The sequence below is a fragment of the Branchiostoma floridae genome, chromosome 1 (assembly GCF_000003815.2).
Source record: "Branchiostoma floridae strain S238N-H82 chromosome 1, Bfl_VNyyK, whole genome shotgun sequence".
NCBI classification, from domain to species: Eukaryota; Metazoa; Chordata; class Leptocardii; order Amphioxiformes; family Branchiostomatidae; genus Branchiostoma; species Branchiostoma floridae.
This window is the reverse complement of record NC_049979.1, coordinates 20,991,119-21,009,785: the sequence shown is the minus strand read 5'-3', so window position 1 is coordinate 21,009,785 and position 18,667 is coordinate 20,991,119. Positions and strand designations below refer to the sequence as shown.

The following is an 18,667-nucleotide window of genomic DNA, read 5'->3' as shown; positions in this document are numbered from 1 at the left end:
CTATGCATGCATGCTAACCTGTAGACTTAGTCCCTGCCTGCCGTTATATGGCTGGACTAACCAAAAAACACCACTACACCACTGAATGCCAACCATATGGACCTTGCTTGGCAGGGATGACAAAACACTTCCTCATCTGCATAACATTGAACCTGGCCTGCCTGGCTAGGCCCCTGTTGTCCAAACTGGGCCTCCCCTAGCAGGCTATGGTACATGAAGCGAAGCAGATGGAAGATTGAGTAGCCGTTACAGGTTAGCAGTCTCACAGGGTACTCCTTCTGCGTGCTGTGTGCATGATGTGGCCTTGCACAGCTTTGCACAGAAAAACCCTGGCTTTGCCCCTCCCCTACTCCAGTTTACTCCTTATATTTATACCTCGACTTCAACTTTCCACAATAAATTTCCCACTAGTAGGGACCAGTTGCATGTTCTCTCAAACTCCCTGGGTAGTCAGGTATATTGGATCCCACGGCTTTCTTTATACAACTTGTACCTCACGTATGCGGGTGGCATTAACTGCCTGATGCACGATCATTTGCATCCTTACCTAGCAGTTTACTCTGTGCTACACAACTATCTATTACCTACAACTGTCTTTAACTGACAGTCACGGGGGGTTTGCCTCTAAGACATTGGTTACAAATGAGTGGGAATAGGCAGTGATTACTACTGGAGAAGCTTCCAGAATACCAAGTATTTTGCCGACTCACTTGGGTATTGTGGAGCAAGAGAATGTGATGCATGTCCTAGAAACTTGAATGCCTAACCAGGATTAGAATAGAAAAACATTAACGGACATGCCATTGGCTGTGTACCCCCTCTACACAATTAAGATGGTATCTTGAAAGAGTTGAGGACGTCTGAGCCCGTGAAAGGGCTCTGCAGAATGCACTGAAATGGAAGTGATTTGTCAAGAGCCTCCCGGCAAGGTCCAAGTGCATTCATCAGACGAAGACATGATCTTAAGTTAGGGAGGGGGACAAATCAGGCAAAGATACTGGTTGTATGATATTTGATTAGCATTGATATCATCATTCCCACTGTACATTCCATCAAGCAAAAAGATATGTTATATAAAGTAACTTGACAGGGGATGCACACAGAAGACTCGATTTATGAATGTTTAGGATATGAGTATTGTAGAAAACCCTTAGGGAGAAGCCTCATACATGTATGTGATTTATGCCAACTTAGGTAGTTGTAAGATGGTGGACATCATTTTCATAGGTACACCTACACTGTAGGGCATCACTGCTGCATACAAAAAAGGCAGCAGTGTTTCATGCAGTAGTCTTGTAGATATCAACACTTCACAAATTAAATTCAAATGAAGATGCCTTAATTATACATGTACATGACAATATAGATAGATTTCACCTTCTTGACACCATTATTAGTACATCTGTTGTTTAAAACAAGATTAGGTTAAAACTACCAGAAATTATATATCTCTACAATAGGTGAACTTGTGCAAAGGATACAGTTGGACTTACTTTTTTTCTTTTTCTCTCTTTCTCTCTCCCCCACTCTGTCAGTCCACTCGTTCATTTACACCCCAGCAGGTATCTGGTCCTGTCTCTTTTGTTCATTGATTTTGCTTTGCCGTTTTGCCGCATTTATCTGTGCCTTTTCTCAGTTAGCCATCTTGCCATGTTGTCATCTGTTCTAGACGTACACAAAAATTGCAAGCTTGAAAGAAAAAAGAAAAATCATTGCATTTTAAAGTCTATATCTTTGTTAAACAACTTGCCATATTCCACAAGCATTATAAGGATACGATACTAGAAGCAGGGAACAGCATGGCATGGTATCATTATCTTTTAGTTCTCCACCTTTCTTCTCGCTGTGATAAATCATCGTTTTTATGCCTTTTTTCCTGTCTTTTACTCAACTCTGTAGGTTTTCTTTCCTTGCAAGTGTCGATTTATGCATGGTCTTATCTTCCTTAGAATACAGGCAATGGTTGCAGTTACTGTTCTTGCATGTGCAGGCATTAATAGAGAAGCGTGTAGCAAAGCTGCTAGGGAAAGCAAGGAGTGAGTTCAATACGCAATAAATAAACCATGTAATGTTCGTTCTCTCCACAGTAAATCTTAATAGAGACAGGGATAATGCTGCAGCACTGGCAGACAGGTGAGTTGACAGTTTCACGGCAATGAAAAATGTTTGTTGTCACTTTCCCCTTTGATGGTATAGCCTAATTTGTAGACCCTAGTTGTGAAGTATGAATTCTAGGGAATACAGCTATGGTTTTCATTCTATGATTTATATAGCAGGCAGTCATGTAATGCATAGTGATGGATAACAGGACTTAAAGCTTGAATCCACACTTGTTCGTCATATTGCTAAACCTATACTGCACTGTCTAAATTTAAGCCCGCAGTATGTTGAAAGAAATTTTAGAAGCTATCAGTCTTGCTGTACGTGATACATGCGTGAGAAAGAGTAAGGAACCAGTATATTGGACCTACATGTATGTGCAGTGTATACTTGAATTCTGTTTTTGTTAGGATCATAGCTAAAACTGAGCTGTGAATTTAGCTAGAATTGCCTCCTATCCAGAATACAAAGTAGTGCAGCAGGAGTTGTTTACACAGCACAGCAGTGTGGTATTCACATTGACCTTTTATGATAACAGAAACATTTGCATAAGCCCACATGGATAATCCTTCTCCCTAGAAGTGCATTTTGTAACGAAAGTATCTTTGTGCAATGTTACAGCAACCACCACCATCACCAGCACTGGTTGGACCAGTCATGGCCGAACACGTCGGCACATCACCACCCCAACCAGACGGGCTGCACCATGACCACCTGCTGTAGCGGTAGTGGCGGCTCCATCAGTGAGATGGGCAACAACACCACGGGGAGGAAGTTTGGTATGGTCGGCTTCTCTCTGCGCATGTTTTGTGAAATAGAACTGCTGTGCTACCGTACCAGAAATATCTTCGTCCCAACCCTTTCATGTGGGAAAACCATCAAACTTTATATGGTTTAATCCTGTACACTATCACAATATACGTTTTACAGACAGGTCTTAAATTTTGACTGTCTCCTTTGAAGTAAGGCTTTACAATAAGATTTTCATGGTTCTGGGGATTATTTTGGGGAATATATGTTGTAAAAATAGATTTCTTGATTTCAGGGTGGTTCCATTAAAAAATTTTCTGATAGTTCCCCAGAAAATTTGACAATTCTACCACTTATGGGATGCAAAAGTCAGATTCATTCCAATTCGACCTTTGAAAGGTCAGTGCTTAAAGACCTCGTTTAAGCTGGCTTGTTATAGATTCCCTCCGTTTGATCTCGGGTGGCGTTCCCTGCTGCAAGGGCATTTATATTCACAGCAGCACCAGTCAAATCAAAATCTCATCACCAGGAACACTTGGATGAAACGCGGCCGTTGACAATGACGAAATGGCCGGATTATTGCTTTTGCAGCTCACATTCAAAGGCATGGATTTGTGCAGGGGATGGATGTGGTTAGCTCACAGGGGAGCTCTTTATGTGTGTCAGCATAGCCTGGAGCCGGCTTCTACCTACTTTCAATTCCACCTGACCTTTCATACCCAAATCACATACCTGCCGACAACAGGGAATCTTATCCTTCATGGAAAGCCCCCCAAAATGCTTTTACCCTTTTCCATGTAGCTGTTGGAGCATGGAGAATGTCTGATATTTCCATTAGGCTGAAGACTACTGCTGCGGCACGTTCCTGCCCACCTTTTAGCCATAGTGCATGTAGTTTGAGCAATCATGTCTATAATCACATGCATGAGGGATTGCCATATGAAATGGAGGTGTCAATCCATTAGGCAGAGGCCATCATCCATTCTGAGCGCCGGTGAAGTCATATTATTACAAACAGGATAGGTCGGCGTTCTATAGAAATGTCTCATGAATGGGGTCAATGCAGTAGTCTGCCTTTTATTGAGGGCTAGAAGGTAGTATTCACCAGGCAAAATGTTAAAGGTGGGCTCAAGATTCAGGGATATTATCCAGAATCCATGTAACCCGGGGATACATCAAACCGCATTAGTAAGTGCTATCAAGAAACACCAGAAATACAGTATCTGATGGATACGTGGCCCAAAGAAACTCTCCATTCATCACGGGGCTGCCTCGGATTTATATTCATGGCAAAAATCACAAGATAAAGGCCATGAGGGAAATCAGTCAGGAAGTAACAAGACCTCCAAGTACAGGTACAGGAGACGTTACTGCTATCAAGACTTAATTTTACAGTCTGTTTCACAGTCGGGTATTGATTCCTGAAACAAAATCGCTCGACCCTGTCTTAAAGGGGAAAAATGCATGGAGGTATTAATACTAAACTCAATAACTCGAGAGTTTCCCTGTAAGTTAGAAAAGATGGTGAGAACGATAACGCTTGGTTGTATTGAAGATGATGCCAGTTTGGGAAGGAATGACAGTAGTAGATTTGGCAGAGACTGATCGCAGCATCATGGCATTCAGGAGTCTATTAACACTTTGAATCCGTTCCAAGGAAGAAGTCACTCCAAATGCGAGACTAAATGGCCCAAGTCCCATTTGTCTATCTGACAGTTTTGCTGGACTCTGTTGAACCTTGCAATGCTTTCTAGATTCTGCAGCCTTTCTAAAGGGCATGGATTGTTGGTTGATTAAAAGACTACCACTCATTTGTGTCTTGACCTTGAAGTTAAGTCTGACAAAGGAAAGCTGTTCACATGGGTTACTTAGACTTTGGCGTTCCCTTCAAGAATCAACAGTTGTACAATATATGTCTTGTTACACCATCCTTGTCAGCTGTGAAACTTCTAAAGGATGAGGAGTTTTTCTTCCCATTCTTTTGGATTAGGCAAAGTATGAGAAATGTGGTGGATCTCCATGCTCTATAGGTGCAAAGAAGCTCATCTATTGATTTCAATTACTTTTCCATAAAGGCAGTTGGTGATGTTGAATGCATTGAATAACTGTTTTGGATGGCCTGGAGACCCATCATCTGTCAGATACTGGGGCTCTCACCCTAACTTTCCCCCACAGGCATTTGTAATGGATTCTGTAGGAGATGAGGGGTAAAGGTCAATAGGATCTCTTCAGCCATCCATCAAGGGACAATCTGACTCACTGGGTCACTGATGTGATACTGTCTCCATACCTGACTTCCTAATGCAGAGTAGAATCCAGACATTCTGATAGGGCATATCAGGAGACAGTTTGCTTGTGAAGGCAGTGGTTGGAAACATTACTCATATAGATTGGCTACTGGGATGCGAGCTTGCCTCTCAAACTATTGATGTTGCCATCAGGTTAGGGCAGTCTTCCTCCATAATTGGTGTTTAGGATCACGTGAGCCGTCTCTCTGGCTGTCTTTGATGCCATTAGCATGCTAAAGGCACCCCAAATGATGTATGGTCACGAACCACTCTAAGAAGTCATACCTTTCCTTCCTGCCTGGACGCCATGCGTGAAATTGTGTGGATCAGATGGGAGGGAGCTGTTTTCATTTTGAACCTGAGAAGTTGCCAATCACAGTGTCCATGTGGGCTGGGAGATAAGACTGTTAGTTCTGATACCTTGATTAGTTTTCACAGTTTATCTGGGAAAATATCCCCTTTTGATATATTGAGGCCACAAAGAATCAGTTATCGGTGATGGTAGTGGTCCTTGTTATGACTTCAACAATTTCTCCCCCTTTGACTTTAGTATAACAGGATAAGTTTAGTACCACACAGCCATGTCCTTCTTACATGTATACCACCTCCAGTGTTTTGTGCTGAATGGGTGTTCTGAAATAAATCCTGCCCTCAAAAGTGCAACGTTAACATTCTACAAATCTGCTTAACTGGGTCTTGTTTCCTCATTGGTAAGACCACCAAGGAAGTAAGCATTACCAGAAGTAAGGGATTAGTAAAAGACCCACTGATAAGCTGGGCAACCAACATTGTATATGTGCACTTGAACCTGCCTTTTAGTGCATTACTAGGTTACCACCTTTTCTGGGCCAGAGAGATCTGCCATGTTCATGTATACTGGGTAATGTCCTTCTTTGTGAGACCGTTCCATTGGTGGTAATATCTATTTATGTTGCAGTCCGGGAATTTTTTGGTCTGGATGCCTTTCAATAATGCAAAAAGTCACAACATAGAAAAACTAATAAAAACTTTTGTTCATCACAGTGATTCCCTTGTCTTCCTTTTCCAGACATTAACGACATGGTGTACGACAACCTTGGGAAGGAGAAAGCCAAGATGCAGCCTGAGGTTGAGACGGGCGTGCCACCTTACATGGTCCACAATGCCAACATGCCTCCGGATGTCGAGAGGTAAGAAATAACAAATGTTCTTTGAAAAGAGTTTTACAAGTTTTTCATGGTGCTTCAAACGTTTTTGTATGGCCCCTTTCTTTTCTGATTGCTCTTTTTCTTCTGTCTACTATGAGGTTGCAAATTGCACTGCATATTTTCACCTCAGTAGCAACAAGCAACTGATGCCTGAAAATTAACAATGTCGCACTTTGGCAGACTGCCCAGACAATTACCAGTGTTTTGTTTTACTTGAGTTGGTTTGCAAAGTGTGACATTTGACTACTAATTTCCCATGGTGATAGTGATGATAATTGCATGGATCACTGAGGAAGTACATGTATGGTTGACTATAACTTAAGAGAAGAACTTTAACAGGGTAAAGAATACACATGGAAGTCTCACATGGCAATCAGCTCCACTGTTTCCACATGCAGTCTTAATTATGAGGAATTACAAATCGTCTTAGTTTATTGGGCTCCCATGTCATACTCTGATGCAATTTTGTACTGGAGTAGTTAAGTCTCTGTGTTGCTAATTTGTTACCCAATTGTTTGAAAAATCATTAGCACAGTGGCATTTGCCTCTTGTAGCTCAATACAACTTGTTACGATAGAGTTTGTGAGCAAGACATGTTTGAAGTTTCCAACACAGGCATAGGTTTCAATATTTGTTTGGCATACTGTTGTACTTTAATGTGATTTTTATTGTCTTGCTTGTCTTAATGACTAATTCAGCTGTGAGAAATACCTTGAAATGCTGCACATTTTTCATTTATGCTTGTACTTACATAATGTAAGTAGGGTGACCAATACTTGGAAATATTTTTGCCAATGAATTAAACATTACATTTAATACGTTTGACAAATATCATAGTATGTTAACCTCAGTTAGGACGCAGTGCAGCGGTAATGTTTAAATTCTAGGCTGGAAAAGCACTTGCAGCTTGCTGTGTTTAACACTGGAGTGTAGCATTTTAAATCTAGAACAGTTTGAAAGGCTAGTCCATAGCCATGGGCAAAATTTTGGAAAATCCTTTCCATGCAAGTTTGATAGATTGTCAACCCCATTCTGAGAATAATTGCAAACCATTGACATAATATTGATTGTCATATCCCTCAAAATTGGACCTGAACGACAACCTAAAAAAGACCTGCTCTCAACACAAAATCCTCTGGTACACTTATTTGTGGCTGCTGAATCTCATTGTTCATGTTAAGACACTTGTTCAGCACTGTGCCAGGCTTTGCTGCAAAGCCCAGTACTAGTGTAGTTGTCCCTAGGACAGGTCGCATTGATCAATAACCATTGGGGGGAACAGTGGGGTCAGATGGGTGAGCAATGGCACCCAGGCCGCCCGGTGATTAAACATTGATCCTGCCAAAAATTGCAGCTTTCAGGCCAGTCAATAACGTCAGAATGATTCATGGTAAGTAACCCTTTTGGGCAGTCGGGTCACCTTGTTCTGTCTACCTAGGGGCTGTCCACTGCATACCGCATTCCATCATTTTTACTGCATGTGGTAGCTGATTCTTTTTGGTTACACTCAAAAGCAATAAAAGGATTTGGTTACAGTCATGCTATATGCTGCACTTGCAACATTGGAAGTTGAACCTGTGGCCATCCATTTTTGTACATAGTGATGATTCTATTGAGGTTTTTTTTTTGTTCTTGTTAGGATTTGGAAAGTTTGAATGGAGACCTGTGAATAGGTCTTGGCAAAGATTTATCATTGATATTGATCGACCATTAAAGGCCAAGGCACAAATTGCACATACTTCAATGTTTCCAGATGATATGCATCGATCTATGCAGACCATTACATCCAGAATTGGTCCAACATTGCAGCCTAATTAACCCTCTAGCGGGAGAGGGGTATTACTGGGATGGCATTACTGGTGATGGACTACTTTCAATGGATATGTTACCAATATTGTTTGAATGGTTTGAGACCAGTCCCATAACTGATACTTAAAAAAGTGTTGCCAATAGTAGTGTTATGGTCTGAAAAGTTTGCCCGAAAACAGACAACAAGCTGTGGATAACAAAGTTCTTAGATTACAGAAGTGTTTTCAGTTTTGGTCTGTCGCCTACATCAGGATGATGCTGAACTGCATTACTTTGCACTTCAGCTAGGTGTCGCTGCTGCAGTGTGAAGAATGCAATACCGAATGTGGCTGACTTATCAATATCCCCCTTCAGCACTGTTCATGACTGGACCAGATTTACAGATCCATACTGCATCCTTCATCAAAGTAGTGCATCTGTATCTGGAACCAAAGGGAGTATCTTGCTTCTATAGTGCAAAACTATAAAATTTGCATTTTTTCTCCCTCAGCCTCCCGGAATATGCCGAGGTTGGAAACCAGCCCCATCTCAAGACCTTCCTGACCAAGCAGCAGAACATGAACCACCTGGGCTCCCCGGCCCCCTACGCCTCCACCTCCGTGGTCGACACCAACCTGAACGAGAACCTGAACCTGGAGAAGTCGGTGTCTGAGAACGGGAGCGAGAAGTGGATGCCGACCTTCACGCGGGGGAAGAGGAAGAACGGGAGGAGGACGCCGGATGCGTACACACCTGACCACAAAGTCAACAATGGTGAGTTGTCCTTATAGCCCTTTCTCATAGTTACCAGTACTAGTAGTGTCCAGCATCATACATGATTGTCAAACCTTCTTACTTTACACCTTTGCTACCCCTTAGTATAAACCCAGGGTGTAACATCTTTAGATTTTCTATCCATTGTATGATTAGAATTACACATTCAGCAAAGCTACTTGTTGTTTTGCACATGATCATGCTCATATGCTACTTCACTTCTAACTGTAACATTTTGACAAAGTTTTCTTTTTTGTTTGTTTCCTCAGACATGTATCCCCAGGAGAACTCGGAAGGCAGTCAGATGTCCACCTCTCTGAGTAACCCCATGTATGACAACAGGCCCAGAAGCCCTTACAGTGATGGGTCAGCCACAGGTGGGAACTACATTCTTGCCCATCTTTGTCCTAAAAGTCGAAGCATGATGAACAGTGCGCATGAGTCTATTTCACACATTAAATTGTGCATCTTTAAATTTCGCTGTTATCTCATCTTTTTTGCTTTCACGCATAGATGACTCCTCCCGTCGGCGGAGGAGAGCACAGAACAAGCCGCCGCCCTCGGCAGCCAAGCAGGCGGGGCCCCCGCTGAACTGGGCAGACCTGCTGCCCCCTCCCCCGGAACATCCACCACCCAGCGAGGTGGACTCCCCTCCCGGTACCCCGCCCAGATCTCCCTACTCCTCCTCACACAGGAGTGACAGGTGAGCAGGGTCTACCTCTAATCATACTGTAGGACCTTTTGTAGTGTAAGAAACATTGTACTGGCACATGTACATGTATATTATCCCGCCAAATAGTATGTTAAGATATTACTGGGTTTTGTTTTGTTTTTCATTATTATTCACTTTCTGTGTAAAGTGGGGTGACCTGACAAGTCCCTGTTTTTGTTACATCAATTGAGTTTCATTTCTACCCTCCCTTGGGCCAAAAGAGAAAGTGCTTTCCTTCCTGTACGCTTTCTTTTCCCCTTTGGTATTTTTAAGGTTGTGAAAATTACTCGACAGACGTGTCTAGCCCAATATTACCAAGAATACCAACACTATTTTCCCAACTGGCCACGGTTGGCATATCCACACTCCACGCATCTGTGGGAGTGGAAAAAAAGCTTGCCCCAAATTCATATACCATGGAAACAATGTGCCCTTTAGGTCATCAAAGAGACCTCCCTGCACCACCTCTCCCAGCCATCTGAGTGACAAGTCCAGCAGTGACCGTGGACCCACCCCACCAGCTCGCACATATCGACACAACAACTCAGACTTGTCTTCCCCTGAGGAGCGTGGCCCCACCCCTCCGAAACGAACTGTAAATGTACCTCCCTCCCCCGATCACAGACCCACCCCAGATTCCCCCAACACCGACGTGACGTTACCGTGCCTGCCGGCGCACCTGGAGGATACGGGGCAGGGGCCGGGGCTGAGAATCGAGCTGCCGGGGTACGGCTACCTGGACGCTCCGTCGGACGCGGACACCAGCGTGAGGGACGAGGACTTCGAGAACCGTGACTACGACAGGGAACGCCACCTGGGGGAACAGACGCCTGCTTCCAGCATGGGAGATCTGGAAAGCAGCGTCACAGGTAATAGAGGTGTGGTATCATTCGCTTTCTGACCTAGGTGTTTGTGAAGTGGCAAGCTAACAGTACTAAATGCAATCACTCACACACACACATGCAAAATCAACTGCTACTGCCAGTCATACTGGCAACTGTTGTATTTTCAAAAACTCACGCATTAATCTCATCTGTCAGCCTATCCCCATTCTGTCATTATGCTGCTTTCTGTTTTCTGTACTTACAAATTAAACTATATGAAAGTATTTTTAGTTGTCTATCTTTTACAGTGAAAGACTCCCATCTTTTTTTGGTTGTAGGAAAAGACACAAACCTTGATCTGGCCATCAAAAGCATTTGTCATGTCATTCTCCTTACAGCCTTGAATGGTTGCAATTACAACATTCTAAAAGGAACAAATATAGTGAAAAAATTAAGTACATTTGGTTTAATGGCCACCTCAAAATTTGTGACTTGAAGTATCGACTTGTTTTGCTTGCTCTCTGTACTCCTTTGTTTGAGACCTTTAAGTTTAAACTCCTTTGTTCTGCTCTTGAGTTCTTTGTTTCTGTTCCTCCCATGTCTAACTTTTGTTTGGCCTGTCTTCCCTCCCCTGTCCACTGTGTTCCCTAGATCTCCTTGACCAAGCAGATGTAGATGCATTGGACACCGACTTTGATGGTTTTGATACATCAGAAGTTGAAGCTATTGACAGTCTGGAACCATCTGAATTTGATGCCCTTGATGGTCCCGATAATGACTTTCTCCTCTATTACTTACAATTCCAAAAACTTTTGGACTCGTGGGAAAACATGGAAAGAAATCGCAGGAGTAAGCCCAAAAGTCTGAAGCCTCCGCGAGAGAATGGCAGAAGATACTCAGGTAGACCGCCGTGCCTGAGAATTGCACTGCTTGAGAGATAGGTCTGCTCTGTTGTGCATGGCCAGAACGTCTTGGCATGTAGGCAGATGCAATGCTGGCCAGTGCAAAAAAGAAGACAACTGTCTGCACTGTCATCACATGTAAGCTTGCAATATCAGTCCTGCTTGCAAAGCAAAAATTGCATCGGAAAACATGGGCATGAATCCTAGTTTTCAGCCAGTTTCCCATTGGGTCAGATGCCACGATAAATCGTGATCACACACTGGTCTGATCTATAAGTAGAAATATACACGTTAAAACTTACACTGATTGCTGTTAACACTTCTTGTTGTCCATGTACTATATAGACTCGATGATTGCTGGATGGGCCTCGGCTACTGATGACAACGACAGCGTGACGTCAGCCAGCAACAGGTCCAGCGCTGCAGAGTCGTCGGACGGGTCCTTCTTCACGGACGCAGACTTTGCCAGTGCAGTAGCGGCGGCTGCAGAGAGTGCAGGGCTTACAGTGCAGGGTTCTGTTGTCTCCGATCCTAATGCAGGTTAGTCATACATCTTTTAAAGACAAGTTAACACTGGTCACTTCAAATTTGGAAAAACAGAAGCAATTTGGAATATCAGATATGTTTAATTTCTGGCTACAAGTGTGGTATCAGCTGTTAGCTCCATTCATTGTAAAAGTAGTCGTGTAGTTAGTGATGTTCATAGCTTTAGACATGATTGATTGAAAATGCAAGAGAACCATGTACAATTAGGTTTATATACAGCATTGAGTCCACCTGGGTAGTTACAAATATTTGGATGTCCACTGCTTACTGCCATACTGGGCCTGACACTTCTGATCACACCAGTTCTCATACCAGGCTAGTGAACTGTTGCTTTGATCTTGTACTTACTTGTGTGATGTATCTTTGATTCAAATTTACATTGACTATAGTGTGGCTGTCCATGCAATAATCGAGTCTGATATCTTGTGCCAGGTAAAAAGCAGTTCCCGGGAGCCCTTCGACACAAGAGGTCGGGCAGCCCCTTCAGTACAGATAGCAATGCGAGCGCAGCCCTGGCCCAGAAGCCCCGTCCACACCCGCCTAGTCACAGGAGGAGACAGGACCAGTCCAGATCTGACTCTGACGGGCCCTCACTAAACATAGGTCAGAGGGCTTCTCAGTACTGTAAATCTTGAAACATTCAGGGTTTTTCATGATGGCCTTTCCACCGCAAATTCACGGCATATTTCCCATGTATTACTCATGCACTGCAGAATTGTTTCAAACGTGAATTTGAAAAACATCACAAACCCTCAAGTAGTATAGGAGCTCATCATTTAGACACAGTTTACATTTTTCATGAAACGCAGAGATGACAAATGAAGCAGGCTAGACAAGCTACAATGTACTGACTGGGATTGAGGGGGGAGACAGCATTTCCTCTAAGAAAGACTGTAGACTGACCATATGTTTTGACACACATGTAGGTGGAGATATTGCGCCCTCGTCAGAGTCTGAGCAGTCTTCCCGGCCTAAAACACGACCGGACGTCAGCCGCAAGCCCGCACCCAACAGGAGGCAGCGGCAAGAGCCAGAAGGTACTTCACAATTCTGTTTCAACTATCACTAACCATACCTGCTAGTGACAAAACTGTTGTCTTTGCGGAAATATGAACAGCTAAACCTCTAAAGTAACAACATTTTGTTTGGCGTGACCTCACAATTCTACCGCAAAATGTACACATTGTAGGCACTTGCAGGAATGGTACAACATAAAGTTTGGTTCCTAATATGGAAATGCTCTTGTGAGTCAGTTTCCCTTGTTAATGACACCAAGCACTTTTTCAAGCATGCATAGTGTGCATTTGCTTCAGCACGAAAGTTGTATTAAGGTGGCAGGTGAATTGGATCTGATCACCCCAACTTTCCTTTCCTCCAATCAGAGCTCTACTATACCAGTCCCCACCACCACGAGTGGGGAGGGCAGCTCTCTCCGAGAAACGTCTATAGAGGTGTGTTGGGCATGTGTAGTGGTCCTGTGTAGTCCTAACCAGGCATGAGAATGCAAAAAGTTGTAGCTGCAGACGTAGGGCATAGCTATCAGGCGAGCCAGCGCACTAACAGGGTCGTTTTGCTGCTTTGATTTGCTTTAGTTTGGTAGTGGCTGTGTGTGACAGTGCCGTGGTGTTGCTTTCTCTGTAGGCAAGCACGGCTTCATGCAGTTTAGCTTTATGCAGGTGTTAGCATTCATAACTTCCTTTGTGTAACATGGCACATGTGGCGGAAGTACGCAGGTGTAAACATTTCTGGTACTCTTTGCAGATGAGTTGTCGTCGTACGGTCGTGGAACGACCACCGCGGGCACCAACACGCCACCGATGAGCCCGAACAGCACGTCATCCAGAGGCTCCACGGGGAGACGGAGGGAGCGTACGCCGAGCAACCAGGGGAGCTTACGCAACGGCAGCTCCGGCAGGGATGGGAGCAGTGATGGGGGTTATGTACAGGCTAACCCTATAGCTTTCGAGAACAAGCATGTAAGTTCACAATTACATTTACATTTGTATATAGAAACTAAATGCGATGTATAGCTGCAGTATAATGAAGGAAATATAAGACTTGGTAAATCTGAAGTACTAGATGATTTTGTTAGTTGTGAAAGATAGATCAAAGAACAAGTTGCATCATATTACAGTATTAAAGATATTTTTCTTTCCTTTCTACAGGCTTGTTGAAGAGTCAACCTGACACGCTAAAGAACGACTCGCCAGGGCAGAGAAGAGATGGGATGGATAGAATCTTCAGTGATAACATTTCTACTCTTGTGTAATTAGAAGAACACTGAAAATCAGCAAAGTTGGCAGTACTTCATGACAAAAGGAAAACAAATTCAGTCCCCCTTACCCCCAATGTACCAATTCAAGAAACTGCTGTTGGATGTATATGAAATCTTCTTTGGTTTTTACTGTTAATTTAACATAACTCCCCCTAACTTAGTACAAGTATTGAAAGTGCTGGTAGGGTCTGATATACATGTAACCAGCAGTTTTGTAAATTTAAGAACAGAGGAGAGATTGTGGAGTGAACTTCTCATTTGTGGTCCCTTCGACCACCTTCATTATTCACATACAGAATCTTTGTTTTGTGCAAATATTTAGCAGTGGTTAATTTTTGGCTCAGCAATATCTTTGTACAGAGGAAAGCCCTGGGTAATAATAAAACACACAAACTACTGTGCAAATTTCATGAAGTGCATCAGGAAGTTTGAAATCCAACCGCCCCCCTCCCCCCAGCATTGATGTCTACTGTTGTCAAAGTGTGTGTATATATTGAGGGACCAGAGGCATTGCTGGGAGGCTACTAGAGAGGTGTTCCCCTCTCCAATATGAGGGTAACACTGTCTATGCAGTGATTGATATAGACCGTGGATTTGGCTTTGCAGTGTTTTATACATATTGCTGTAGTCCAAACTTGTTGTTTAAGTTAATGAAGAAGAAGAAAAGAGAAAAAACAGTAACCCTACTGAAGTCAATTAAATTGTAACTAAAGATGTACTGTGGCTAATACTGTAATGAAGTATGAGTTTTCTCTGTGAGAGTTATATAAATATATATATATATTTTTTGCTGACCCTTTGGCCTGTCCATGACAAGTAGATATTTGTTTGTGTATATTTTCATGCCGGCAGTGAAAGACAAGTTATTATTTTGGAAAAAAGCTTCCAAGTTTTGTGTACCAAGTTGTGAACCAACCATAGTAGCTGGAATCATGTGTTGCGTAATTTTTTTGCCTTTTTTGTTATTTTTAATTTTTGCTCTTTCACTGCCATGCTGAGTGGTTAGATCATGTGTTAGAAGATCAGACTGTGCACTGGTGCTCCGAATGTATTAAGCACTTCTTGTAGCTAAGCACGACACACAGTCAGACGATCATTCAACAATGTAATTTTGAGGGCTGCTCTCTGTACTGCAGCATCTGTCAGCTGAATATTCCCATGCCAACGTTGAACTCTGTAAATATCGTGAAAAGCAGGGGAAGCTTTATGTATTTAACATTGTCAGCCCAATGTTTCTGTGAAGATAGAGTTTATTGGTACTACCGTGTCCCAAACTTAACGTAGATATGAGTTTTCCCCAGTACGTTTGTTACCGTAATTCTATGTTGTTTCTCACAGTGAAATTTACTACTAAAGCCATTGTGTTGTACCTAAGATATAGTAGAGATATCATAACAGTAATCTTAACAATGCAACAACAGTTTGTTTTATACTCAATGTCAGGCAAAAAAACTTGACTGTGTTTTTGTATTTTGCTATGGAGGAAAACTTCAGCTGGAGTAATAATGGTGTCTGACATGAATAACCTTGTACGGTACGTGGCTACGTATTTGTGTAAAGTTTGACTGTTGTCAAGAGTTTTATTTGACAGCCACTGTAACAGGAAATAGTACCTGATATGGTATCAATAAAAGACCTACTTACACTTGATGATTCATTCTCCATTTTTTGTCCTAAACTCAATACCTCAACTTTAAACTTTCCACACACCTTTTGCTTAGCTTTGTTGAGGCGTCTTGGTCTTTAGAAAAGACACAAAAAAAGTAATCATTGGAGAAAGATGGTGCCCCCGGCTTGGTTTCTACTACAGTTTAATTAAACAAGAAAGCTTCTGAAAAAAGCTGGCCGGTGCGTATTTTAGAAAAAACCTGGATGTTAAACAAAATCACATGAAAAAGAGTTTTTAAACGTCGAATTACTGAATTGGTCTGTCTTCTATTAAAAAAACATTACATGACATTTTTCTAACAAAGAGAAAAAATTGTAACAAGTGGGGTTCGAACCCACGATCCACGGCTGCAGCAGCAAATTGCTATCTGCACACAGCACCTTAGACAGGTCGACCAGGCTGACTCAATTACGTAATCAGGCGTATAGCAGGGCTATTAGAAGGGTTTGGTTAAATTGACCGATCCAACCATGCATCCAAAGGAACGGTTGAACCTGAATCTATTTGTGGTTGCATTTTTACACAGTGTAAGAAATCATGTCCAGATACTTTGTATCACTGATACATGTGATATTGCAACATTTCATTGTATCTGCCAATTAATATTAAAATCAGGTAACACAATTTTTCCAACTTATGGTCACAGTCCCGATAAATAGTCCATTATTATATTGAGAAAAATATCAGACTTCTTAAAGATAATCACAATCTAAACCTTTTCATAGATTACTTATCATCTGTCATACACTTTTAATCAGCACACTTCATCTGTTATTTTCTCCAACTGCGATCACAGTAGGGCGGGACCAGGGGCTCGCAAAGTAGTCAACAAACAGTATCAAAGAATTCATCACACGTTAGACCAAGGATGCTCTAAATTAAATATATCCTGCATTTGTGGATACTTACTAATAATCAACTTGTTTATTGGCAGTTTGAGTTTTCCTTTTTTAATTCATTGAAAGAAAAATAATGAAATGACCAAGTGCAATATTTTACATATGTAAATCTATTTGTGGTTGCATTTTTACACAGTATAAGAAATCATGTCCAAATACTTTGCATCACTGATACATGTGATAATGCAATATTTCACTGTATCTGCCAAATAGTATTAAAATCATGTAACACAATTTTTCTCACATTTGCCCATTTGCAAACTTTTGCTCACATTCTCGATAAATAATCCATTATTATATTGAGAAAAAGATGACTTCTTTAAGATAATCACAATCTAAATCTTTTCATACTTATCATCTGTCATACACTTTTAATCAACACACTTAATCTGTTATTTTCTCCCAGTATCTGCTAAATGGTAACTAAAAAACTGCAAGGAAGGCTCACAGCTGGTATATTGTACAATGGTTAGATGACATTGCAATCACCATTGTCAACGACACGGAAGCAGCATAACTCCCTATAGGAACTGCATTGATTACATAGAGACACTGACAGGCACAGTAAAGTTCTACGGGAGAACTATGCTGCTCTGGCTGTCTTATCGAGAGGTGGTTGAAGTGAGATAGATGTCAGTTACCCAAGGATTATGGTTGTCTCTTGCATAAATGGTAGAGAAGTTCACTGCAAATGAGAAGTTTTTCCTAAATGAAACACCACCACTAGACGAAAAGACCTAATATGTAGACGTATGCTGACGGACTCCAATTTGCAACACCTGACGGATGCTGACGGATGCTGACAAATGCTGACGTATCCCAAAATCAATCACGGATCCCAAAAAATGACGGATCCCACTTGCATCCGCAACGCATTCGTAGGTATCCGTAACCCGCGGTGGATACAAACAAGAAACCCGTATACTTACGTAATTCACGACGGATGCTAACACTACATCCGTATGGATACTTCCTAAATTACGGACCCTATACACATACGTAACGCATTCGTTGGTATCCATAAGTCACTAGCGGATTCAAACAGTGCATTCGTATTGATACTTACTTTTAATGTAAACAAAAGCATACGAGGTCAGGATTCTTGTTTATCAGCAAAAACTCTTCAGATGCAGACGTATACGAATTTGCAACATCCTAACGGATGCTAACGGATTCCTAAGATTACCAAAAATCACGGATCCCATACACATCCGAAACGCATTTGTTGGTATTCGTCACTCGCTGTCGTATCGATGCAAACACGGAATTCGTATGCTTACGTACTTGGCGGATGCCAATACAGCATCCGTATGGATTCTTACTTTTTACGTATGCGTGGCTAGCACTCTTGTTTTTGCGCAAAATATCATTTTTAGATTGGTCATATCTTTCCCCCTTTTTGTACCTCGGACACCACAGTTTGTAACGTCAATACAAGTGAGACAATCCACGTTACGCTAGATACCAAGATACTCGGATTCGTAAGGATGCGAAATGGTTTTTTTCTGCATTCGTGGCAAGATTACCAACAATGCACTGCTCCAGTGGATTGCTCCAGTGGAGGGGATTCCATTGGAGCAGTGCATTGTTGGTAATCTTGGGATATCTTAAATATGCGACTCTGTATTTTTTTGCATCCGTACATTGGGGCGGTGTATTGTGGGTAATCCAATCGTTGTCTCTCTGACCAATCAGACTGCACATCAGTCAGTTTGAAAATAAAGCGGAGATAGTCAGCGTTGTCCGTGAGGACCGCAATCTTTTTGTACCTCAAACTTTGAGTTTTGAAACGTTGAACTCGGGATATGGATTTGTACACACGTGTGTGAACTTCTGTAGTAGGGTGATGTTGAGGCGGTGACCAAACTCAAGTGGCAGTCGACGGACGGGACGGCGATCGAGGGACTGAAACAGCCAGCCCTGTTTTGTAGTTCGGCGTCCTGGGGCTATTTT

At 42.3% G+C, this 18,667-nt stretch overlaps 1 protein-coding gene across 12 annotated transcripts in view; it reads left to right on the top strand.

The window, feature by feature from the left end:
- LOC118418184 (roundabout homolog 1-like) overlaps positions 1–15,796 on the top strand; it is a 78,470-nt gene extending 62,674 nt beyond the window's left edge. For 5 of the 12 annotated variants that reach the window (XM_035824100.1, XM_035824058.1, XM_035824025.1 and 2 more), the window contains 15 exons: positions 1,536–1,562; positions 2,088–2,133; positions 2,722–2,879; positions 6,187–6,307; positions 8,625–8,887; positions 9,157–9,264; positions 9,401–9,590; positions 10,038–10,477; positions 11,075–11,323; positions 11,671–11,865; positions 12,304–12,474; positions 12,798–12,908; positions 13,254–13,322; positions 13,633–13,847; positions 14,037–15,796. In XM_035824100.1, the coding sequence (XP_035679993.1) occupies positions 1,536–1,562; positions 2,088–2,133; positions 2,722–2,879; positions 6,187–6,307; positions 8,625–8,887; positions 9,157–9,264; positions 9,401–9,590; positions 10,038–10,477; positions 11,075–11,323; positions 11,671–11,865; positions 12,304–12,474; positions 12,798–12,908; positions 13,254–13,322; positions 13,633–13,847; positions 14,037–14,045 (2,372 nt within the window). In that variant the 3' untranslated portion in view covers positions 14,046–15,796. The remainder of the gene's footprint in view (positions 1–1,535; positions 1,563–2,087; positions 2,134–2,721; positions 2,880–6,186; positions 6,308–8,624; positions 8,888–9,156; positions 9,265–9,400; positions 9,591–10,037; positions 10,478–11,074; positions 11,324–11,670; positions 11,866–12,303; positions 12,475–12,797; positions 12,909–13,253; positions 13,323–13,632; positions 13,848–14,036) is intronic. The other 7 variants (XM_035824065.1, XM_035824050.1, XM_035824042.1 and 4 more) reach the window with 6 other exon arrangements.
- The last annotated feature ends 2,871 nt before the right edge of the window (positions 15,797–18,667 follow it).